Source organism: Larus michahellis, chromosome 2 (assembly GCF_964199755.1).
Source record: "Larus michahellis chromosome 2, bLarMic1.1, whole genome shotgun sequence".
Classification (NCBI taxonomy): domain Eukaryota; kingdom Metazoa; phylum Chordata; class Aves; order Charadriiformes; family Laridae; genus Larus; species Larus michahellis.
In genome coordinates this window covers 53,284,451-53,310,695 of record NC_133897.1, presented here as the reverse complement: position 1 = coordinate 53,310,695, position 26,245 = coordinate 53,284,451, and the positions used below count along the sequence as shown (strand labels likewise).

Genomic DNA, 26,245 nt, shown 5'->3' with positions numbered 1-26,245 from the left:
GGAGGGCAGGAGGTTTTTGTAGTGATCCTCACTCTGCTCTTTGGGTCGATGGGAAGAGAGGATCCTGCCATCCAGCCCAGGGCCTTGCCTTTGCAGTGAAGGGAGGAGCATCTCTTGCTGACTATCTGCTCCAGTGATTGCTCGGCCTCTTTTTCTGTCCTTCCTGACTATTAAATTGTCCGTCAGCCCTAACAGTTAAGTTTTTGGCTGAATGACTTGTGCTTTTCTCTGAAGAGGAGGAAAATTTGAAATTCTCCTTTCTGCTGCTTTCTTTTACCCTGCCTTTCTGGGAAAGCTGTCCTTAGCATTTTTCCATGTGGTTGCATCATGAGTATGTTGTCATCTCCTCCCTGTGCTCTCCTGAAAGAGGAAGGCATGACTGTTGTCTTGTCTTGTTTGTCGCCTTTCCTCCCCAAGTGTACAGCGTTCCTCATGCGCCTGTGTCACAACATGGTCATTTGTACGTGTGGCACTGTCCCAGGTGGAACCACCTGATGCCTCGCTGTGCATCCTATGGACTCTGTACTAGGTTGACTTTGCCCTGTGGTGTCACCCAGAGACCCATTGTACTCCTCTGCTCCTTCAGAACTCATTTTTTCTTTCCTTGAGCTCCTTCCCCTGAGGATGATGCTGCTTCATGGTGACTTTATTGAGAGTGAGATGCCAAATTGCAGTCTTGCGCCCAGCTTTTTTCTTCGGTGAAGTGCTGGTGAATGCTGCCACACTGGCTTTCTTTTCATCATCTGTGACGTGGCTGGTCTTTTCCTGAGTATTGGGATTTGAGGCATTGGGGAGGGAATGATTTCCTTTATCATCTTACACGTCTATGCCATAGTAGAGTTATCATTTGAATAGTATTTGATTGCTTAAACTAGTGAAAGATTGGTGAGCATCCAAGGGGCCGTAGGCTGGTCTGTTGTAGGACAAGGTTGGTGCCATATTCTGGAAGCCCCAGGTGCCTGGTTGGCACCATGCTGGGAGAGCAGCCAGGGGACAGGCGCCTTCTGAGATGCTGCTCCATGGACCCCCTTTCATCAGGAGAAGGTGTGGAGGCTTCCCTTCTCGCTGGATATCTTGGTCACCTGGCCTACAAACCAAAATCAGTCCCATTGGAGGAATTAACGTGGGGCCGTGTCTAGAAGCTTGGGTACCCTTACGTGCGCTGCATGGCTGCGTACAACCGCTCTGCTGAGCCAAGATGGATGGCGAGGGGAGTTGGTCCTTGGCTCAGAAAGGAGAATGGGCTTGGAGGCAGAGGCCTTGAGTCTAGTCATGGAGGAATAAACAGCAGAACAAATGAAATCACCTTTTGATGCATGTGGGCTGTGAAGAAATGCTGGAGTTATCCCCTATTAGAAGTCCAATAAACTCTATTAACCTTTCTTACACCGCTAGGACTTGCATAACGTCAGGAACTGTTTTTCCCCCGTCTCTTACACTAGCACAGAGGCTGTGGCTGTGTGGTGGGTGCTATTTTTCTCTTTCCTCTATAAAGCAAAAAAGACACTTTTTTTTTCTTTTTTTTTTTGCGCCTAACCGAGAGAGAGAGGAGAACTTCCTCTTATTAAATCCTGTGGCAATGCAATCCCAACCACATAATATCCGACTGAATTTAAGCACGTGGAGACGTGCGCCTTTGGCAATTTTTATTTTTATTAGTGAGAGAGAGAGAGAGTGTGTCAGTGTTTCTCCTCTTCAGCCGTGAATCCGAGTAACCCCTAAGACGTCTGGCTGGATCCCTGCCTGCCCAGGGTTACTGCAGTTCAGGGAGTTCACGCTGGCAGCGGGCTGCATCCACTCGCGGGCAAAGCACCTTCAATCTTTGCCCTACTCGCATCGAGTAGCACAAATAAGAAGACAGCGAGAATCATGTGTTTAACTAAATCTCCTTTTCATGGCTCTTTGAAAGGCTTTAAAAAGATTTTTTTCTTTTTTGTTTGCTCGTTTTGTTTGTGGTTTGGTTTTGTTTTGTTTTTTAAATCCCCAACAAGCTCACAGCCTTCTAATTTTAAAATTAGAAGCATTTGGGGTTTTGCTTTTAAGTTTACCTGTGTCCTCTCTAGAGGAAAACCTTTGGTGACAGAGCTGACACAGCACAATTGTGTTTATCATCCCCCGTTATGCATCTGGTGAAGCAGATACGACAAGTCCTCCTTACTTCAGACCTTAAACCTTGCTTTAGAGCTTAGTGGATGCCAGCAGCCTGGTTAAAGAAAATTCCTCCATAGACTTCCAGCCCTCTGCAATTTATGTAATGGCCATTTCTATAACTTTCTCTAGTAATTGGTTAAGTACCTGCGTGCTGGCTGTGTGCGGTGACAGTTGTGGCAGTTTGCAGGCATCTGTGTTTAATGAGAGCTGTCTAATGAAATTAATGTCCCTTTCCATCCTCCCAGCCTGTGTGATTCCTTAAGTGCTCTGGTTTTGGTTTGAATTTTTATTTATTTTAGTTATTTTTTTTTTAAATAGCATACAACCTTGTAAGACTAAGCTGTAGCTGTAGAGTTTTTTGGGGATTTATTTGTTATGCTTCGAAAAGGAGGTGGTCTGAAACTTCTGCTGCTTGACCCGGTCTTGCTGAAAAGAAGACCGTGATCCTTTCCGTTGCTGTCCTGTGCTTCTAAACTAGCAATGGTCACCCACCAGGCTTTTCCACTGCCTCCGCCACCATATTTAATCCTCTGCAAACCAGCATTTGCAAATTGTAGTCAAAATTATGGCTAGGAACTATTATTTGGCCAAATTAAAAAAAAAAGGAAAAGGAAAAAAAGGGGGTGTGTGCTACAAAAATCAGAGCAATGATGCAAATAACAAAGAGTAAAAGGCTGAAGTAATGAATAATGCATTAATGCTTTCCTTTAATCTGAAGTAGGACCCATGTACACTATATAATTAGCACTTAGATAATGGGTATGCTTTCATGCACTGTAAAATGCCTAAATGAGGCATTAAAAAGTGAGGTGGTCTAAGAGGAAAAGGCTGTGGGCTGGGACTGTAGCCACCATAGCTGTGTCCCATCTCCATCTCTGACATCATGTTGGACGAGTGTCATCACTTCTCTGCAGGCGTATTCTCATCGCCACTTACGAAGCACGTGTTTCTGAGATCCTCCCGCTAGCTGCTTGTTACTTTTTCTCAGCACCCGGAGCTGATCCAGGTTAATCTGGGGAGCTTCTTGTCTGCCAAGTAAATTGGCTTCGCTTAAAGAGCTGCTGAATGGGGGTGGCTAGCTGAATGGGAGCGGTGACTGCTCAAACCACTTTTATCTGCAGTTGCAAGAGAAAGCCGGACTGTGCCCTGGCTGTACGTGTTGGGGGCAGCGCCGCTTGCCGCACCTGTAAAGCATGTGGAGGTCCACAGGGAATGGTATGTGAAGACCCCAACTTTAAAATGCACAGGCAGGAGAGCTGCTGCGTGGTGGGGACCTGGCACGGGAAGAGGTCCACCAGGTGGTCACCTCTGGTGTCTGGTCAATGCTGCTGCCCATTGGGGGAGACAGTCATCTGCCACACGGCCACCCTGGGAGGGTGGATGTGGCCGTCACGGTCATGGTGCCGCTGCTGCAGCAGGGTGCCTAGGCTGTGCTGTTGTGTTTCAGCAAGTTGCTGCTCCACCTGATGACGTCCAGCCACGCCGCGTAATTCCTTATTGGATCGGAGCACCTGGAGACTGACACTGCGGTGCATTTCTTTTTCTTTTTCCTTATTTTCCTGACAAATGCAGTGGTGGTATTTGTCATAAATAAGTGAGAAAGTCACAAATTGCTCCTGTGTACAGTACTCAGCTGCAGGGAAGCATTTACTATGTGTCCCGTTGTACACAGGCTTTTTTGCAGTCATTAACTGAAAGATGGTTAATCCGCCTTTGCAACAGTACGCATTATTGCTGCCAACACAAGCTTCTGTGTATGTACCCATACAACACTCCTGATTTGAAACTGGTCGTTCCACAATTTAAAACTTTCAGTGATACCTTCCATAATATAAACTTCAGATTCCTCCTCTTCTGTAGAAGAAATAGGTCACTTTAATGAGGTTCCTTAACCGATGCGGTTCGTTCTGATCTCAAAGTCATGAGACACTAGAACAAAAAGGCTACTGTGATATGTGAATGTAAAATAACTGTGCTATTTTCTAAGTACATATTGGAACAAGGGGAAAACCTTCTGCTCTGCTTGCTTCAAGGGAGTTGTTGACATGGCACGTTAATAAGCCCATGCCAGAAAATGCCACGCTGGTTAGGAGCTCAGCAGAAGCTCAAATAAAGGATTAGTTGCCCCCCGCCTCCTCCATTCCTGAGGTGTGACCAACGTGACTGTGGTTTCATGGTGGGTGAGACATCCCTTCTGTAGTGTCTTTTTGTCAAAAGTTTCACAACAGTGTGTAATCTTCATGAGGAGCAGCTTCAGTCTTGACAGCAGCTCATGGCTCAGAAAGCTTGGGAACCACCAAGTGAGACAACTGTATGGACAGTGGTGACATCCTGTTACATGAGATGAGAGTGGGGTAAAAGCAGAGAAGCTGCTTGGCTTCTTTACTATGTGTCTTGCTCTGTTCTCTGAAGAACCTGGCTCAAAAAAACTCAACAAACTACTTGATCCATTTGTCTAGTCAGATAAACCTACTCCTATGTCAACAAAGATTGTGCTACACAGGGTAATTGTCCTTTATGATGGGTAATAAGTTATTATGCACTGTAACAGTACATAATTTGTGGGAGTGGCTGCCGTGGCAGATGGTGGCCCTTCAGTCCAGAAGATCCTGGAGAAACTCTGTTGGGCCAACAGAAGCCTTATGAAGTTCAGCAAGAATCCCAGCACTGCACGTAAAATAACCTCTTGCTTTAGTACAAGTGGGCAATTGGCTGCTTTGGGATCTTCAGAACAGATGCTAGAAGAAGCTTCCTTGCTCAGAAGTTGGCGCAGCACTGGAAGAAGTTATCTTGAGGCCATGGAGTCTTGGTGTTTTAGAGGTTTTCAAGACTCAGCTGGGTGAAGCCACAGCTGACCTCATGATAGTCCCGTGTTGAGAGGGTGGTTGCAGCAGATGGTGTCTTTTGAGCAATGTTTCTGTGTTTGTGGTTCTGTAGTGCTCCCGGAGTCAGATACCCAGGATCGGGTTGATGGGGGATTCTTTTCTTTACCACACACAGTCTCTAGGAGTTTTCTGGGATGCAGTAGAAAAAGTGAATGGCAGCAGGCTGTGGTCTGTTCTGCCATACGTCTGTGTTGCATACTTTCTCTTTGAGTGGTCTGTCCCTTCTGCTTAGTGTAGCTCTGCCGGAAAACTCTGCCAGCAAGCAGAGCAGAGGCTGGTTCGAGGAGAGCAGTTGGCTGGGAGAGTGCCGACTCAGCCGCTTTTTCTGACTTTGAGAATTGAGGAAGGATTACATTCGCTCCGGGATTAGAACTGCAGCTATGTGATGCATCCCCTGGAGGTTTAAATCAAAACCTTTCGGTGCTACTCTGACACTCAGAGCAAAGGCTGTATGAGGTGGCGGTTTTTGGCTAACCGGAGGCTTAAGCTTCGCGTAACCCTTATCACACTTCAAAGTCATTATTGAAGTAAAAAAATACCTGGACTGATAAAAAGACTGTCTGGTCTGCTGTTTGGGTTAAAGTTATATAAATGGCGCTCCAAATGCCCCACAAGCTAAATTCGCTATTCTAATGCAGTATTATGTGATGTTGTAGATGAAGCTGGTACGATATTTTTGTAATTAGCTCTTGGAAAGGAGGTTTTTAACTTCTTACGTGTACATGACAGGTGGTTTTTTTATCTGATTGTGCTTTCTGTGGCCTCTTGCAGATGTGACCACAGTGTTGGCTGATAGTTATTTTCTGACGACAATATTCTTTGCATTTCGGGTAACCTAAGAGTGTAGCATCAGCGTAAAGAAAATTCTTTATGGCTTGACATCAGTTCCACCTGTCAGGAGCCTTACTCAGTTGCCTTCAGTGGCGTTTCTGACAGTTAAAGGCTCGGGTGCATGCCAGACTGTGGAGTGCCATCTTCACTGGTGTGCGAAACTCAGGTTTTCTGCCTCAGCTCCCTTTGGCCTGCCTCTTTTCACAGTTTTCCATTTCTTTTCTTCACATTTTGGAATGTGCAACTGACCTCAGTTTTAGGAGGAGGGAATGTACGTTCATCTATTCCTTCAAAGCCTGGCTACCGGATTGTTCTGTTTTCTGTAATCTTTAAGTGGGCCAGCCAAGTGACAGTTTTGAGGAATTCTCATCCACTGTGGCCTTTCCTTCACCATATGGTATAGATGCTATAAAGAGAGCAACATGGTTGTTGGCAGTGGGTCCTGCCACCATTCCTGTGTGTGGTGCAGTAGACACACTCAGCTCTGTTGACGTGCAAACTTGATAGCATTGAGCTAGGCCTGCGCTGGAGACTTTTGCCAGAATAGTAATGCAAGAATGTTATCTTGTCAAATCCCTCTTTTTCTTTCCCCCTCACGGTAACAAGGCCTCAGTCACCTTGGCAAAGTTTTTTCTTCATCCTTTGACGCCTGGCCCCTTGCTCTTGCAGGGTACCCCAGCATCAAGGTCTTGTCACCAGCTTCCTGAGCTCCGCTCTAGAAACACGGTTGGGCTGGCTTTTAGCCACACAGTGGGAAGTCCTTAAAACATACGGGCTGTCTGCTAATACGGTTTCTGCTTTATTCCCTACCTGTTGTAATGATGCACTTCATTTTATCCTTTCTGTCGAAATGTCTTTGGATTTTTAAGACAACATCAGCTGCTCATGAAAGCACTGTAGAGAAAAGTACATTTGACCAAAGCACCGCTCTTGATTGTAGTGCCCCATTCCCCTCGCTGCACTGCCGCTCCTCAACGATTTCATAGCATCTCTCCGAGCACCTCCTGCGTACGTTCTCCTATTTTACTTCCCGGTGTTCGGCCTCCTCCGCCGTTTAAACAATTCCACTTTGGCATGAAGTCTTCTGAAGATGATGCTCATAAGAGAGGCACAATTGCTGTGGCGCTCCGCCAGCCTCTTCAAAGTAGGAGCCAAGTTTTGAGGGTCAATCTCTTTGTTAAGAGCATACTATAAGAGACTCTGAAGTTCTCTATCCAGATTCAGCCGGGAAGCTTCAATACTTTTTGCATAATGCCAGGCTAAATTTTACCGGCACTCAAGATGCCAGCAGCTGATTGTGGTTCTTCTGGCACCAAACTGCAGCTTTGTTCTTGGGCCTGTATTTAACAAAATGAACTGGCTTCCACTGTATTCCTTTGTAAGATTTTTAACTGGTCAAACCCATTTCTTTGAGAGGAGGATGTGGCTCTATGACAAGGTAATATTGCATTAAGTTTCTCCGAATGAATAAGGGGACGCATAAGAGCTTGATAACGTATGGGTCACAGACCTGATGGAGAAAGGGGACGCAAAATATTTCAAATTGCATTTTATTGCATCCCAAGTTCAAGTCTGTTTTGCAGGGACACAGAGTTAAAGTAGAGTCCCTATTAATCGCTTCGGATCCCAACTCCCCATAATTTTATTGGTAGCTTTGTTCTTCATGTCAGAACAGTAGCATGGTGGCGTGTCCTTTCCGAAACATGCCCATTTGATTTAATTAAGGACTAGTCAGTTTTTCCATTGCTGAAGGGTTGGATTGGAGAAGGTGCTGTTTCTGGAACTAAGAAGCTTTGCCCCAGCAGGGAATGATTCAGAAAATCCGGAAAAAGAGCCAAATGCCAGACACCACTTACACTATAACATAATGCCTATATTTGGAATCTCTAAGTCACCTTTGATTTTTATGAGCTTCTAAATTTTTGTTTTCAGTGTTGGTCTCCTCCCTTGTTGGACAGATTTGAATAATTCAGTGCGAGTTAAATGACTTGCCCATGTCCAGTTTTAATGACTCAGAAGAAATCAATGTTGCCGCAAACACAAAACTCTTTGTGAGCGTCTCTCTTCCTGCAGAATTATAAGGAAACAGACATCCTTTGAAAAATTTAAAAATAAAAATAAAAAAAATCCTAAGACTGTGAACATCGTACAGAGCATTTTCCCTAATTTCATAACCACTGTACATAAAGTGAACCGGTTTGAAGGGAGACATTATTGCCCTAAGCTAAATATAGTAAGAAATCCAATATGGAAGAAGGAAAATACATTTTATCGCAATGTAAGTTAAACTAAAAGCCAGCTCCCTCAATTTTTTAATACGGGACACTGGTTTTGGTTTGCTGTCTGTCAGAAGTGAGTTGAAACAACAACTGTGTTCTTTTCTGAGTAAATATAACGGTCATCAGATTATTTCTCCCCCTCCACTTGCAATAGTATTCTCTTACGCTGCCTGAATCATCATGCAGTGAAGTGTTCAGCACGGGAGTAATCAGTGAAGGAGCAGGTGGAGGTGGTGACAGAGAAGCCTCCTGGATTGTCACCCCGAGTTTTGAATGATGTTGGAAGTTAAGCTGCCTTGCCACTGTCTGTACCTGGCCCCCCCTTAGTAGATACGTGCAGAGAAGATTGCTGCATTCAATATAATTTAATATAGGTATTTGATTTGCTTGTTCTTTATTCATTAGGCCACTACTCTATAATCATTATGTTACTGGCAGTCTCAGGCCTTCCGTGGTTTTATCTCATGCGTTTGGGAATTTGGGGGTTATTTTCAGCTGCCTACTCTATTTTAAACTCTCTTTTAAAATTTAAAAAAAAATCAACAAATAATGAGTTAGAACAGATTGATCCTTTTGAGCCATTTGTCTAATTAACCTTTGCCTCTCAGGAATCAGCTTTGGTTCTGTTCAATCAAGTGCAACGTGTATCAGCCCTTAATAACCAGCATTTCTTCTGAGGACCTTGGAAGTCTTCCATGATGTTTACTTTTCTAACTGCTGCCATTCTCCTGGCGTTGCACCAGTTTGCAGAGAGAGAGATGGAGGAGGACAGAAAAGAAGAACGAGAGGATGACAAAAGAAAAGGCCACGGAATGGCCTGTAACTTAGTAATAAAAGCATTTCTAGAAAGTGCAGTTAGCTCTGGGCTCGTGTCTTCAGTACTCTGCACCCCAAATTGAGATGGGGTAACAAATCAGTATGAACGTAATAATGAGTGAATGGAGAGTATTTATGTGCGCATGCGTGCTGCATGCAACCAAATGCATGCTCCTTCTGCACTTCCTCTGGTTTAAAAGTTGGAGAGAATCTTCAGAAAGCGAGACTTTATGCAAGTGGGAAATGAGTAGATGATATCCCGTCTCCTTCCCCCTTACCTGAAAAAGGAAAGAATTAGGCCTGAGACATGATCCTCTGTGTGGAGGAGGAGGTGAATAGGATGCTTCCCTGCTGCTCTTAATCCTCTCTATGATAGAAAGCTCCGGAATTTGCAGAAGTGTCCTGTCCTGTCAAGGATCAGTGCCTCACGACTCAGGAGACACCTTTTCTGGGTAGATGGACAAGAAAAGAATGATCTTTCCTTAAAGTCACAGTCTGGGAGTTTTGAGCAGCTCCTCTCTTAACTTCACTGTGCCTGACCTGCTCTGCTTACTGACAAAGGAAATGTCTGTATGCACAGCAGCATGGATTTCATCCCTTTGGAAAGAGCTCGGAATGGGGTGTTCCCCTGGAAGAGGTCAAGAAGGCTTCCAGGTCTCGTTACGCGTGGGCATTCAATGCTTTCTGCTCGTGGTCGTGGTTTGGGTCATTGGGTGAGCATGTCTCACTCCCTTCCAGAGCGCTGGGACGAAGCCTGCTGTTCTTGCAACCTCCCTTTTTGCACTCAGGCGTTGGGAATACACAGAGTCCAGGGTTTATGAATCATTGCTCCTGCAGTGATACAGGCGTGCTGAAACCACAGCGTCAGTTGAACAGAAATCAGACCCTTGATGCAAAGCTCGTAGGTCCTGCAAAATGATGGCTTTGCCGCAGATGTAGGAAAGAGAATAGCAAGGAGAGAACTGTGTGTGAGAGAGGCCTGAGAGAGCATCCCTGGACCCCGGGAACCGCTGAAATGGAAAAAGGAGTGAACTATATCAGTTGCCTCCTGCCTGTTGCCTGGGGTAATGCTGCTGGTTCCCCCCTTCAACTCTCAGTAGTAACCATCCATAATTCATGTTTTCCCCCTTTTAGTTCCATTACAGTTTCCTTTCTCCCCATGACAAATACTCCAGCCACTCACATGAAGTAATAGGATCCGCGAATGCGAACACCAGGGGAACAGTGTTTGTCCGGTTCGCGCTACGCCGCCAATTTGCTTGATGGATTTCAGCTTCTCTGCTCCTTCCGTTTACTCCTGGTTCCCTTCCCAGCTGCGGAGCCTTCATCTGCTTTTTGGTTTCAAACGGTTGTGCAGGTCAATCGATGATGGCTAGACATTGAAGAACAGCTGCTTTCATCCAAACTAGGAAACTGCCAAAAAGTAGCACTTAATCAATTTACATATATGTAGTGTTATATATATATATATTATAAAATCATATATAAAATTTGGAATAGCTATTTAATATATTATATACATATATATAATGTATTTATATAAATATATACTATGCTGTAATATAGATATATATAACGTAAATATATAGGGTTTTTTAAAGGAAAAGGAGCTCCCTGGTTTTATCGTAATTTGTACTTACTGCAGATACATTTTTCCTGAGAAATCATTTTGTTGTGTCATTAGCTGGCAGCTAGTCCCAAAGCAGTATGGCATGGTATTCCCATCCAAGCTTGTCAGCTTACTTCATAAGCTCTCTGGTGGCTTCCAGCAGCCGTTAAGATGTGGCGGCGGATGCTATTTTTCCTTCCATTTAAGGAGTGATTGAGAAGACGCAGATGCTGTTAGTGGAAAAGGAGAAACCAATTTTATTTCCTTGTCAGATTTTGTAGGGGTAGACGGAGGAAGCTTATGAGGCTGAAAGTCATTAAGCATGCTTTTTTTCTGTCTTCCGTCTGCTTTTGTTTTTACTGGGGTTTGAGTGAACAGGGTCTTGGGGGGAAAAAGAACTTTGTAAATGGGGTATGGCAGCAAAAATTAGATGCTTTTTCACAGTGCATGCATTGATGAACATCTTAGGTTACTCCTTCACTGTAGAGGCACCCCATTTAGGTCACCGGTTGCCCCGGTCGGTGTGGGCAGCCCCGAGGAGGGAGCAGCACAGATTTCTCCACAGCCCCCCAAGGCTGGGGCTCGAGTTGGTGCTCAGAGACTTGCCCCTCACCCTGTTAAGCGTAGTCCCTGCTGCTGCGGGTGGGAGCCGGACATTCTTTCACCTGCCTCTGTGCAAGGTAATCATCACTTGGGTGGGCAAAGTCAAGAAACCAAGCCATGGGTCTCATTAGCAGCAAGGGACATCTCCAAATGTCAGCAGCGCTCTATATTTAAAACAAACAACCAAACAAAAAAAACCCAACCCCAGACCCCCCAAAAACCCCACTCTAAGTACCCTCCTGTTTGCTTAAGCAGCAAGATATATATTTTTCTGTGTTTATCACTTTTTGGCTGTTATCATTCCTTATCCTTCATGTGCTTCCCAAAGCAGCACGTGCTTGGTGCATAAGCTTCTGCCTGCGCTTAAAGCAATTAGAAAACAGTTAATCACAGCCCGTAATGTCAGGCAGTTGACAGCTGGCTACAGCGGGGATGCTCCACAGCCCTCGCAGTGAGCACGTGCCCGCGACGGCCACTTCCCCATCCTTATCCTTACTCACCCTTGTCACCTGGCCAACGCCAAAGGAAAAATGGGGGCTGCAGGCCATCATGTGAATGGTGGTGAAACAGAGCGTGGCCTTGTAGCAGGGGAACGGGGGACCGAGGTCGGGCATGGGGAGAGTGGGTGGGTGATGGGGAGTGCTCCTTCCCAGGTTCCAAGGGTTGCTAGCACAGCTCAGCTGCATTTATATATATATATGTTATTTTTTTTGGCTTTTTTTCTTCCAACTCCCATGTTTCATGCCCACCTTGTAGAGCAGAACTGATTTATGAGTGTGGTCAGTTTGCGTAGATACATAAATACAATTTTAGCATAGAAATTTGATCACCCAAGGGGTCGCCGTCTTCTTCTTTTGGGTTCATTAACCCCAACGTGAGTTAGGGGCACTTCTGTTACATGCATCCATGCTCCACTCATGGGTATGTAAGTCATCCATAAAACTTCATCATAATATGACTGTGGGATCTTATCTCAAGAGCAAAGGGGAAAAGTTTATGGGCTGAAAGGGAGAGCGGAGGGAATGATTTAATGATGCTCAAAATAACGGTTTGGGGTTGAGTGGGTTTTGCACAGGCTACTTATAATAATGTCTGTGAGTCTAGCTGAAGCGTGATTCGGCACAGCTGTATGCTGAAGAAGGAGCCAGAAAAGTAAGAGAAGCCAAACGGCATTTCTTCATGTTGTTAACTTTAGTCAGGCTTATGCACTGACTAATAGAAAGCATGAGGTTTTTTGGAAAAACACAGGGCCCAGGCAAAGACGTATAAGCTTGCGAAGCGAATTGAGAGCAATATTCAGTTCACCTTGCTGCTGGGTGACAAACCCGGGTCGATGAAGACGGTCTCTGAGCCAGGTGCCGTAGCGACCCACAGGCAGGAGATGGGCAGCGCTGGCTGCCCGGGCAGCTCTGCTCTTCCAGGCTGAGGAGGGAGGCTGGCTGCCGGCAAGAAGAAACCAAGCTAATAAATCCAGCTGTGCTGGCATGCCTGGAGACTACTGTGCACCAGCTGTTTGCTGGCTAACAAGGTGCGGAGAGCCAAAGGAAGGTGCTCGGAGTGCCAGCTTCCAGCTGGGGTCTTGCTCCTCTAGCTTCACCTGGCCCCTTCTGCAGGATGCTGTTGTGAGGTCAAGTGTTTGCTCTTTCCCTTTTCCCCCCCTCCCCCTCTTTCCCTTTTTCCCTACTTTACTGGGTTCTGGACTGAATGAGAACCTCAGCTCCACTCCAGGCTCAGCTCAGCAGATGCAGGTCACTGTGCGTGTTGGTGCAGGGCTCTGTTCTGGAGACCTTCTCCCTTCATAGTGGTAGCTCGGTGACATGTGTCCATAGTGGCTGCAAGTCCAGTGCTGTGCAAGGATCATCCAGAAACTGACTGTAATCCTAAATCATCTTTACCCCTGTGCTAGAGCACCCTCCAATCTGTTTTTCAGGCAAGCAGCTTCTCTTCCTCAGGTGAAGATCTCAGGTGCATTCTGCATTGGTTTAGTGGTGGTTTTGGCAGTGTTAAGTTAATGGTTGGACTTGATGATCTTAAAGGTCCCTTCCAACGTAGACATATGAGTCTGTGGTCTTGGATCTGCCTTGTGGGGTGGTTTCTGTCTATCCCATCTGCCTTGCTGCAGAGCCATAGGTTCGCTGGTTGGCAGGCAGATGACCCTGCAGTAGTTCTTAGGAAAATGCTGATGTCCCCTGTTGCAAGAGCAGATGGGATTTTGTGGGCAATGCAAACGCAAGCTGGGAAGTGAAGCTCACTGCAAATAAAATGCAATCATGGCTCACGTGAATAGGAATGCACCAACAAGCAAAGGACCTATCGGCAAATTTGCAGTGTTGCAAAAGGTTGCTAAAAAGGCTTAAGTTATTCCCGGGTACGTGGGTTTAGAGAGAGGAACCCAATGCTACGTGTTTTTAAGTTGACTTTGAGGAAAGGACTGCAACGCTACCCTGAGGAGTAGGAATGTGCTGTAGCTATAGGCGTTCGCTCAGCACCATGACTCATCTTCTGGAAACCAAAAGGAATTCCCTTAGAGGAGAATGCTGTGCATCGCCCACGGCCAAAAGAAGAGGGAGTCATGTGTTTCCTTGACAGCACATCATGTTTGCATATTTTTACTGCTGGAGGAGAGACCTTCATCCTGATCACTGAGTATTTTGAAGTATTTTGAGTGTGCCTGGGGTGCCAGGATATTAATTTCAGTCGCTTTATTTAAACAGATCGTGTAATTGAGTCAGTATTCTTAATATGGTTTCAGATACAACCAGGGCCATTTTCATCAAGTTGATACAGTTACTTGCAGTACAGATTTATTACCAGTATATTTTAAAGCTGGTAGAGCAGAGCAAGAGCTCCAGTAACCAAAAGGTTTCTTCAGAAAATACGTTTTTCTACAACTTTATTCATGAGTTAGTGTTCACATACGGCAGGTGAGGATGGAAGAAATGACACCGCGGTACATAAACAGAGTGCGTAAGCGTTGTAGACAGCAAGACGTAGGGCTTCAGCGTGGGCTTCTGGTAACTCTCCTTGCATTTCTGCTGTATTAGAGATCTTTCCCTCTCTCTCAGTTACCGAGTAGCTATATTCCCACCTGCTGGGAAATCCTTTGTGAACACATAAGCTACAAACAGCATACATAGTTAGGAGCTGCTTTCAGTGTTTGTATGTTTGCTGATGTTTGCTTATTTAGTGATGCCTAAATAAGCAGCCTGATTATTTTTTTCAAAGCATCAAACCTCGCCAAAGCAGCAGCCTTGAAAGAAGGTGCATTTCCAAGCTGACGTCGCCTGAAGTAGCACATACAGATGTTGCTTGGAATTGCTGGAAGAAATAACAGTAAATAACTGGCTATCCAGAGCAATTTTCCAGGTAGTGGACTGTAATCCAGTGGGCAGAGGCAGCAGCCGTGGGAGTGCTTCAAGGAAAGAAGCATCTTACAGCTGGTTGTACGAAGGCTGATATTTGCATTGGCTAATTCCTTTTGACCCAGAAAAAATACCTGGTGTCAGCTGAGGAGAAAAAAAAGTAAAGTACTGGGCAAACACTGATCTCTGTAAATGTGTAACAGTAGAGAAAGTCTTTCTCTCACCAAGAGTCAAACAAATGCTGTTGCAAATCATGTAATAACATTGAATTTGGATGTGATTCTGGCCCTGCATATGCAGTATCTCAGCAGGATGTAAACTTTTTGTACAGGGTCTTCACCTCTGAACAAGAGTACAGCATCCCTGCAAAGATAGCGAGATATAGTAAAAAGATTCCTGGTTCCTCTTTTATTACTTACTTCTGCATAACTCGGTACACTTTGTTTCAAATAAAAACATGCCAGTTGAAGGAGTTCCTGTGGGGCTTTACTGGTGTAAATGGGAAGGAGGGTAGGTTTGAACAGTAAGATAATGATCTCTAATGAAAACAGTACTTGCATTTGGGGCAGTCTGCATCTTTCTTCTGCAGCTATTGAGTGTCAGATAGTCCACAATTAACGTTCTAGAAATAAATCAGTCAATTGGTAGAAGCACCAGTAGCCTTAATTGATAAATTCTACCTTTTGATGATTAAGTGATCAAAAACTCTCTGGCTTCAAAAGGAAAAAAAGACAGAAGTAATTTGCGTAACGAACCCCACGTTGTTGTACAGCTTGCAGAAGGGAATGTCAAAACGTTAGATTTTACTACGTACACACGGACCTGAAGCAATCTTCGCAGCAGCCCAGCTGGCTGTGAGCGTCCTGGATGCCCCCACCATGCGTGTTGGACTATCCCTTAGCCCCCTCTCACCCGTCCTGGGTTTTTCCGAAGTGCACTGCAACAGAGGTGGGGCATCCAAAACTAAGAGGTGGGGCCTGAATTCAAAGACAGGCCTTGGTCATGGCTGCATTGCTACTGCCTGTGTTAATGGACTTTGCTCTCCAAGATGCATCAGCCTAGGCTCCTTCTGAAATCCAGGGTTGGACACAACATTGCAGCGTTTTTTAGATGGAGGTGTCTTCTTTGCTTGGTGCCCATCCACCCTCTGTATTGCTTGCTGGCTGAATTGCAAGGAAAATAATATTATAAAATACCTTGCACTGGCTCTGTACTTTCCCTAAGTACCTTCCAGTTCGGCTGAATGCTTCTGTGCGGCTTAGAGTGTTCACCAAACGGTAACAGAAGGTCATGTGCCCCCTGCTACTGTAGTGGTTGGGCTTTAACGGAATCGGAATACCTTTTTCTTTTTCCTGATTACCCTGTTGTTTTCTGAACCATCTCCACCCTCTCTGTCTCAGTAATAATAGCCTCGATGGACTGGAAATATATGGTCTGGGGCTATTTTATAATTCATTGGATGTAGGCTTTTTATGATGTTTTGAAGACATCTGAAAACTAGAAGTACGTTGAAGTAAAAGCACATTTGTGGTTAGGGGTTAGGCAGTGAATACCTGCAGTGGAAAGCACAGCAACACAGTAGAAGGCCAGGACTAAAGCTGTGTTTTGCCAGCTGCTGTTACAGGATGGACGTACATAATTAATGTATAAGATGTCCATGGACATTCAAGAATTATGCAACATTGCTCTGAGGTTTTGAAAGGTGAATAAAACTCCTTGTAGTACACGGCAAATTAAGTCCTTTGGCAGACTTCTACGTCAGCTGTTCTCACAGTCTTGAATATGAGCTTTTAACTGTACTGGCTCTTTGCTGTGTCTGTCTACAGAGTCATGAAAGTCATTTAAGCAGTATTTATATGCATCATTTGATTCTTCCACTGCCATGCAGATGTTTTTGTATCCCTGGCTAAAGGAAATTATCCTCTGGAGTCCAAGGATAATATATTAAGCGACTGGTGTTAAGACTTGGTAAGGAAAGGGAGCAGTCAGAGTTGTAATACTAATTTACTCCATGGGTAAAAAGGCTGCCAGCTTTCTACAAGCCTCACTTGGGGCAGCATAGTGTGACAGCGGCTTCTGCCCATGTGCGAGGACATAAGGAATGATGCCAGGATAGGTGGGATGAACTGCCCTGGGGAGGTGAGATCCCTCTCTTGTTTCATTGACCACATAGCAAATCTCCCACTAGTTTCAATTAGGCACCAAAGCTGGAGAGGGCTAAAGTTTAGGTGGTCTGAATCGTAACCATGCCATCCTAAAGCAGATTCCCATCTCCGTAAGTGATCGTGTTGTTGATTCCTCGTGCTTTCTGGCCAAGGCAGCTGCTCTGGAGCATTGATGGCGAGTGTCCGGGGACAAGAAGCATGCCCACGGTGCTCCTCCACTCCTTCAGGAAAGGGTGCCTTCTGCATGTTTTTAACTTAATCTGGTAATTAGGCTTACCTAGTCTGGTGGGCTCCATGCATGGAAAAGCCAGTGTTGTTCTGAATTGCCTAGAAAAGACTGAAAGGTTGAGTTTGGCATCGAATAGATTTTAAAATCTGGAAAGACTGGAGAGAACAGGGAAATGACACCAGCTCCTCCCTGTTGTGCTCTTAATTTTAAATAGGTGTAATTGGTAATGGTCTGGGCATCTCTTGAGTTTCATCTGCTTTCAAAGAGTCACAGAAGTCGGGTTGATATTAAAAACGTAATGATTAATGCAGTTTCTCTGTAAGGTGAATTCTGATACGCTTGTAAGTCGGAAACCAGAAAATCTTTTTGGGAGAGCTAAATCAAAGCAAACAAAGCAACACTGGTTCTCTCTTGCTTTAGTTTATTATATCCTGAGCACTTTTTGTATCTGTACCTTTATAGACTCTTTTTGTGAAGTAAGAAGATAAAAAGAGAGCTTCAGTTCTGCTCTTACTTGTGTTTCTGTAATGCTTGCAATGGAGTGATTCATTCTTTTTTTTCCCTCTCTGTTTTTTCTTACAGCATCAAGCTTTTGGCTGTGCAGGAGCTGGTCGATAGAGAAGCGCTGGAAAAGGTATTTAAAAATATATCTAATACAACTGTCATAACACATGTACTATAACAGCACTCTTAAAGCCCTCTGTTAGTTGGGCTTCCTGACTGTACGGAAAACCATGCAGTATAAACCAGGAAATCTTTAGAGCTACACAGCACGTGAAGTCAGAGGGGTGGTGTTTTTGTCCAAGCTGACCGCGTGCTTTTGGTGTTTTCTGATTTTACAATGGGCTTCGAGTAAGCAGTGCCTCTGGTCTGCCCATATAAGCTTTCCTGAAATTAGTTCCTTGCTATCAGCTAGGATAAGTAGATGATTTGAACCAACAGCGATGAATGTCTGAAGCAGAAAGAGGGGCCCCTTTGGAGCATCCAGTTCAGGAGAATGGCAGGACGTGCCTTGGAAGAAAGGCAGTTTAATTTAGTGATGAAAGAATCAAAGCAGCTAGCTATGCAGCATCAGCCCTAACACCACAAGCTGAGTACATGGTGCGTGTTAGCCTGAGCTCTTCTCCTGGGTGCCTTGCACAGGGATAGGCCTGCCTTTAAGCCTGGCCTTCCAGGGAGCTGAGGGCTGTGCCGTCCATCAACCTCCCAGGGATGGCAGGGTTTGCAACCAGCCTGGGCTGGGCTGTGTCAGGGACAGAGAGGAGGAGCTGTGAGGAGCCGATGGCTTTCAGCATCCAAAGCAGTGTGGTCCTGTTCAGGAGGCACATCCCCCTAGTTCAGCACCTAAGACCTCCCGTTGGCTTAGCCAAGGTGCCAGTGCCTCAGCATCCTGAAATCCCACCTGGGGAACCCCAGCAAAACCAGTAGCCGCAAAAGGCTGGAGGTTTTGTAAACGACAAAGCCTGATGTTGCTCTTCAGCCAAGGGTATTGCAAATGCAGGGGTACCCTGTAGATCCTTTCCTTCCTAGACCCAAATGTTGTATTTCTTATTGTTTTATGATTTTGCTGGCCTGGAGGGTAGGACTGGACTCCCTGTGCCCACACTGGGACCGGTGGTTTCCCTTTACTTTCTGCACCAGATCCTTCCTCTAGAAGACCAAAGAACCAGCCGGCGGGCAGCATGGAAATGTGAGAGATTCAAAGAAAACATCTAGATTCAGAGCCCTGCTGGGAAAACTGTTGCCTTGTGGCAGGCATTGAGCTGCTGCTGACCCAAGCAGCCCTTCTGTAACTGTAAGTGACCTGGCAAAGCTTGGGGAGGAAGGAGGAAACCTTCTCCTGCCTCGAGCGCTTCCTGTCTGTGTGAAGGAGAAGGTCTTGCAGCGCTGTGTTACAGCCAGACGGCCATGGCTGTGTCTGCTGGGCACTCTAGAAATACTGGATAAAATGAAATCCAGCAGCAGCTGGATCCAGGATCAGCCTTGTGCTCTACCACTGACTGGAGATGCGTTTCGCAGAGGTCTTGTGTACAACACAGTTAATTCAGGAGCGGCATCTCTTCATTGGCTTCGATGAACTCATATTTTGACCCGAAGAGGGAGATTTTGTTAGAAGGCAGAGACAGAGGATGAGGCAGGTGATACTGTAGTTTTCTCCATGCAGAGAAGACACGGTTCTCAACCGCTTGCTGTGCAAAACAGGTTAATACTCACAAATTGTTGTCGCTTGCAGCAGTCGGCTTCCCTGGCACCTCACACCCTGTACACTTCTCACCTTTCTCCCCGGCCTCCACCTCCCTTTGGCCCAATGCCTCCTAAAACACGGCTTGGCAAGGGCGAGTGACCTCAGCCTGGTGGGAATGGCTGCTTGAGGCATTGTCTGGAGCTCTGCAGGAAGCTCTTCAGAAAGGCTCGGCCTCAGAAAAATGATCTTTCTAAATTGAGCTCTCTGAATATTTGATATCTGCTTTCATACAATGCCAAGCTTAAAGAATTTAAAAGGCCAGTTTAGCCCTCTGGAAAATAACAGGGTGGAATTATGTAAGTTCAAAGAAATATGCTGTCTTTATTTTTTAAGTACGGGGGGGGGGGGGGGGGAAGTAGACTAGAACAAAATCTCTTATCCTGCCTGCTTGCAGAGTCAGATTTTGAGAACATGTGCTGAGTTTTGTGTTCATAAATCATTATTTATCCGCATTATCTTGCAGGAATGCAGAATATATTATTAAATCATAGTATTTTAATATTCATTGCAAGATTGATTTTTCTGGTTTTTGAGGGGAAGTTTCCTTTAAGATAGCTATGGACATGATAACCTAAAAGTGTTTTTCCTATAGGACACTTTCTAGGCTGTCACAGATGGTTTTGAACTTTTGTAACCATACTATTTCTAAAATTCAATGCTCAGCTTTGAAAGTGGTGTTACATATTTTTGATACATGCATGGAAACCCAGAGTGAGTAGAAGGATGCTGGTGAACAGTGGTGCCCTCTGAAAAGACTTACGGGCAAACACTAGTGTTCGAGCTTCAGACTAGCTCCATTAAATCAAATCACACTGAAGTTATGCCCACGTGTAGTGAGTCTCTTGGGAACCAGGGCTTGAGACAGTATCAGAAAAGTACCTGGCACTGCAAAACAGAGGTGACCGTTACCTTTTTGGAAGGGGATGACAGTCTGGGAGGCAAGGTACATGAAGCCGCAGGCTGGGAGAACCTACTTGAACCGTTGGGGTCTTGAGAAGATGGCAACCCCCTGCGGGTATGTCGCAGAAAGCTTTGCCCTCGTGTAGTGGAGCGCTGCTGTGCTTCAGAAGCTGCACATCGGTTATTTACTGATTGCTTACAGCAAAAGGGTTTAATACCATTCTGACTATCTCAGATACTTTATTATCTTTAAATGTTTTTGCCACCTTGCTCATTGAAAATAAATTGATCACACCGTGAGAAGCTTTGTGTCACGCAAAGACCCTATTTATTTAATTTCCTAAACCCTAATGTTATCTCAAATTTGACCAAAATGATACTTTAAGCCAAAGATCTACCACACTTGACTGCATTTATGCCTGGGATTGCTGAGACAGACGGGATGATTGGCTGGGTTTAATTACAGCTCGTCCTGGCTTGGGACAAGCTTGTCTGACCCTTGGATGCTGCTCATCAGCTGGTTTGTTCCTCTGGGGTACCACGGGCACCTGTAAGCACTGCAGAAGCGGGGTGCTGCTTGTGGAGCTGGACCCCAGCACCACGCTTGCTGTCATTAAGAGGAATGGGAAAATACTTTATCTCGGTGAAACAGGACCATGTCACTTAAGAATAAAAAGAGTTTTTACCTGGAGAAAATTCTGAGTGAGAGACGGGCTTGTTTATGTTTGGTTTGGCCGTAGCCCATCAGTCCCGTTCCAGGACCTGCTTCACATGAGTGGTCTCACCAGCAGCTTAAAACGAAGCGCGTGCCTACCTGCATTTTGTCTTACCTTGAACCTTCAAATTGATCTGTTTGCTTCTCCCTGCCTCCTCGCTGAGCTTGTCCGGGCTGCCGTGGGATTGTGTGGCTGGTGTGCCTTTACTTCACGAGTGCTGGTGCCGTATGCCGGGGCGGTAACGAACAGAGACAGCGAGATGCCAAGGGAGGGCTTGCGATCGTCACAGCCTCGTCTCTACAAGGGTTCAAGGCCACTCAGGTGTTAGAAAGAAGTATCTGGGGCATGCAGGTTTGTTGGCACTGCGTCCTGTATGAAGCACCTCTTCCTCTTCCAGAAGAACAGCTCTGGGAGAGAGCACCAGGGACACGCTTGCCCCAACGTGGTTTTTTGAGTACTTTACTCGGTTTAATTTTCGGAAGTCCTTAATTGCAGATGAAGAACTCTACTTGGCAAGTGTTAAACGTATTTATTTGGGGAAGGGGAAAAAATAATTCTCTTGAGGAACATGCTGTTTTTATAGTTTAAAAATAAATCTGCTCAAGTAATTAGCAGATTGAACTGCCTAGCCAAGTGACATTTCACATTGGTTGCTGGTTTAGAGTTTAGGTCTGTAGTCCTTTTCCACAGGCAACAAGTATGCCAAAACGATTGTTCTTATCGGTGCTTGATGCCAGTAGGATGTGCAGGAAGAGTCATCCATATTGTAAGAAAAATAAAAATATTCTTTGCATTCTGTCAAATGTTCCCACCCCCTGCGCCTTTCAGGTGTTAGCATGGCCACTTGAAATAATTTCTCCTTCAGAGACAGGTCACTGAGGAAAGTTAAGGAATCTGTAGGACAATGCTGTATTTAGTAATGCCTTGATGGCTTTTTATAAGGTAAGCCTGCTTTGGGAACAAGCAGCAGTAACCCATTAGTTTCCTATTTGTATATTAATAAGCAAGTGCACCTGCTGTTACTGGGGATGAGAAAGGACTGTCCACTTGACGCTGAAGATGGAGGAGTTTGTTGGCTTCTCATCTAGGAAATGCAAATCGCATAACTGTGATTCAGCAGTTCCTGAAAGTGTGGAGTTCATCTGCAAAGTGGTCCTTGTTCTGCTTGAAATTGGAAGTGATCTGTCTTGACTGGCATGAGAGATACGCGGGGTGGGATGAAGCATCGTAGGAGCTGGGGTGAGAGTTGTGATTTTATTCAGGGATGATGTTTTGAAGCTGATAAATCGCAGCTTGAAAATGAGGATAAGTAACACAGGTTTCACACTCGTGGTCTGTCTGTGCCAAATGATGGCAAATTTATGCACCGTGAGCTATGTCCAAGAGGTCAGTGAAAAGCAAGTGAGAAGAACAAAGTAATTATCGGTAGGCTTAAATGTCTGTTTGGGGATTTTCACCTTCACTGGAGAAATTTTGGAGGTCACAAATCAAAAGGGATTGAAAGGCTTTCACCTGGCGTTGGGAAGTAGATGTCCTGTAGCTGTGAAGCACAGAGCACATTAGCAAGGCACCGGGAGAGGCAGCAACGTAGCTTCTAGCCATCTTAGTCCAGGAAGGGATCCCTTGTGTCCGCTGGCCAAACGTTACGTGGTCATCCATTGGGCATTTCTGCTGGTGTGGACATGAAGAGTTGGGATGACAGAATGAGAAAACTCTGATCAGCCTGTTGAATAAAATGGCAAGCTTAACACTGTAAGCAAGCAGTCCCTTGCAATGACCTGTGCTCATTTTTTAACTTTTTCCACCTCCCTCCACACTAGTAATGGCTGGAGTTGTCTCCTGTGATGTGGAATCTGTTTCCCGGGTTTCCTCACCCCTAGGAAAGATCAGATGTCTGTGTTCGGGAGATACTCGCTAGATGCAACCTCTTCCCATCATGCAGAATGTTCATACTGTGCCTGAGGAATCAGTGCACCACAAGTGGGGTGACACTGAGGAGGTGGCATTATTTTAGTAAAAGGAAATTAACCTGCCTGTCATCGATCAGAAGCAGCTTTTGTCTGAGGGGAGACGCAATGACTAATGTTGCCCAGTTTTACAGGGTAGGACCCAGGAGATGAGGACAAAAGGGACTGCTTCTTTCTTTCTCGTTGCGTCGCTCTAATAGTGCAATTTCAGCAACAGTCAAAAACGAGTTTGGAAAATGCTGAGCTGCGCTGTGCGTTCCCTGCTGTAGCCTTCTCCTTTCTACACAGAGCACGGAGAATTTTAACTAGAAATTTGCTTTTGTTTTCTTGATCCAGTGTACTGTTTCCTCCAGATATTATCTGAACATAAAAAGTATGACGTCAATTGAGGTTCCAGAATTTCCAGTATGAAATGCATCTGCTGGAGGTTTTTTATTTATCTTTTGTCCGCTTTTGAGTAGATTGAGCCAGATCAGTGTTTAATCATGATTAAGCCCATTGTAATCACTGTTCTTTATAAAATCCCTCTCGGAGCGGAGCAGGTTGTTTATTTGTGAAAGGTTATCCCTAGGAGCTTGTTGGTGTTTAAAAGAGAGGTGCTGGTTTCCATTTGCAGGGGTAAGCATTGGCATATCGCTTCTTGCTAGCATGGATATAAACATGTGTGTGTGTGCGTTTGCTGGGGCAGTTGAAAGTGAGCTGTAATATGCCTTGACATGGAGCAGCCGGTCACCTGAGGCCATTTATCTGGCCTGTCACCATTTCCTCCACAAGCACCAAGTGGCTGGTCATGCAGTCAATGCTGCCCTTCCAGGCAAACGTTATTCCCTGTGTTATTCCCTGGGCTGGCGCTGGCATGGGAGTTACCATGTAAAAGCAGGGAAGGGCTGTTGACAGCCTTCCATGCAGGGTGAGGGTCTACCATTGCTATCTGAGCTCTGCAGCTACTGGGGTTGGACCACCCGGAATGGATCCGTTGCCCGTGCAGCCAAAATATCCTGCACTGTTGCTGCTGTTCAGTGTTTTGGAGAGTGCAATCATGCAGCAGTCCCAGAGGGGTAGGGAAGAATTGTGGTTATCCTTGATTTATGGAGGCATGCTGGAGTTACAAGGAAATCACATGGTTTTGGCAGAGTCACCTAAGATGACCGACTCCGAACAGAGTTGGAAAGTGGACAACAGCCTCCCGAGTCCCAGGAATTCTTCTAATGCCAAAACGGTCCTTCCTCTTTGGTGTGAATTGTTGCAACGTGTACCCCAGGAATGAGTCTTTGTGCACGTATTTTAAAAGCCATAGTCCTCCTGCACAGTGTGAGCTCTGTCTTGCAACCTTGCTTCGCTTTGGAGCTATTGATTAAAAAAGATTATAAGGCAATTGGCAACAAGTTAATTAGTTGCTGTAAACGAGTTATATTTACTGTCTGTTCTTAGAACTGTCCTTTCCAGAAAGACGTTGACCTCTTTGAAACTTAAGTGCATTTGGATGTCCTCTAGAGTCAGATAAGGAAACAGCAGTCTCGCTTTCAGTGAGCAGGAAAAGGAGATGTAGACTTGGCCACTGATTAACTCGGGAACTTTAATCAATCTATCTCTTCCAGCCCTGTTGCTGCCTCATTTTTCTGTTCCCCGTTCCCATCCCCAAACATGGAACTAAGACTCTTGCCTTGCCCTCTGCCTAATTCAGCCCTGGGACAGACTTCTGCATAATTCATGAGCTGGAGTAGCTCCTCCTGCCCTCTTCCTTCAAAGCCACCATGCAGTCAATGACTCACCACTCAGAGTAGAAGGAGATTATTCCAAATTGTCCAACTAATTTTATTTTAATTCTTTTTCTCACCTTATTCCCTCTTACTTACCCTTTTGCGCTCCCACATCCTTCCTACATTTCCCCCTGTCTCTTTCTTCTTGTCTTGCTTGTTTATCTGAGTGCAGGTAATACTCAGGGGTGCAAAGTCTTTTTTTCAGACTTCACCCCCTGGGGTCAAGAAATCTCAGGGTAAAGGGAAATAATAGCTGTTATTGTGAAGCATTTTTGGCTGAGTGGAGCCGGAAATGACATTGACACTATTTCTTACAATATGACAGGCTTCTTCGGGATTATCCCATCCAGTAAATTGACTTAGGAACCCTGCAGCTATACAATATTTGCCTCTGGCCTTTCACTTCTCTTCCTGCTTTCTGTCCTCTAGGAGTGATCTGGATGACTAGAAGTTTGAGGAGATGTATGGGTGGACCTTATGACTCTGGCTAGCTCCATGATGACTTCAGTGGCTCTCCGTAGGGAACCTATGACTACTTTGTCTTTCCAGGCCCCTCTACTGCAAACTATTATCAAGTGGTCAGCAGCATTGGAAGCACAGGCTCTCATCTACTAGTATGTCTGGCATCTTTGATCCTGGTTGGATTTTTTTTCCCTTTAGTTGCGTTGCCCATCTCCTTTCTGATCATCAGTGGATTTCAATAAACAAAACACTAGAAGCCATGCAGTACACATCACTGAGAGCCATGGAGAGCACAGGTTGTTCTTAAAATGTCCCTCGGAAAGAATAGGTGCCCTCTTCTTCCCTAGAGCATGGCTGTGCCTCTCTGAGAAGTGAAGGTATGGAGACTGCTTGTTACACTAGCTTGGCATTCTTTTGTGAGGCATCTAGTCCTATCCCTGGGCAGAAGCCAAACTTATCCATTGGTAAAATTATTCTCTACACTCCCAGAACAAGGAGAAACAGATAATATGTGTTTACAAATGCTGGCGTGTATTTAAGTTTTGGGTTGTTTGTGGGCGGTAAAAGTAATAGGGGTCCTTAGTCCTTTTTTTCCTGGCTTGCTTCTACAAGGTGGAAGAAAGCAAAGCAAGTTCATATAACAGGACCAGTTCTGAATAGTCAGCAATTTTGGTGAAGGGTGATGTTGGTTTTTTTTTCTGATAGATTGACAGAGCAGAAAGAGTGTTTTAATGTCAGCCCAAATAATTTTTTGGTAGTTTATGTGGATTAAGTAATGCATATGCTCTCTACAGGGATCCAGAGAGTCCATTGCATCTGTTAGAGCAGAACTTTGGTCGGGGTTGGAAGACAGTCCTGTAAACTCCGTGGAGGGCATGCCAGTGGCTGAAGACAGAAAACTAATGCAAACCTATAAATAAAGAATGTGCTATTTCAGAGAGGAGTCAGTGTCAAATTGGGCTCTAAATTAAGGGCTAGAGGTGTGAAGAAGAATGTAGATGCGTAGGAGACTTTTTTAAAAAAAGGTGAGATGACATGTCCTAATGCTAGCAGCCTGGAAGAGATCCTCCTAATAATAAGCATCCAAAAAAAAAAAAAGTAATGGAATAGGATATGAGAGAGATTTAAATAACTTTACAGGAGGTGGTACAGTGGTACGGTGGTGTAATCAATGCCTGAAGGAAGAATAAATATTTGAATCTGGCAATGGTTGTGAGTCATATTACATATTTTTCTCTTCCTTGTTTTTGTGTTCATACCACGGG

At 45.1% G+C, this 26,245-nt stretch overlaps 1 protein-coding gene across 1 annotated transcript in view; it reads left to right on the top strand.

The window, feature by feature from the left end:
• The window catches only part of EEPD1 (endonuclease/exonuclease/phosphatase family domain containing 1), a 65,813-nt gene that overhangs the window by 18,781 nt on the left and 20,787 nt on the right, over positions 1–26,245 (top strand). Inside the window, exon 2 of the mRNA XM_074575446.1 lies at positions 17,513–17,564. Within this exon, the coding sequence (XP_074431547.1) occupies positions 17,513–17,564 (52 nt within the window). The remainder of the gene's footprint in view (positions 1–17,512; positions 17,565–26,245) is intronic.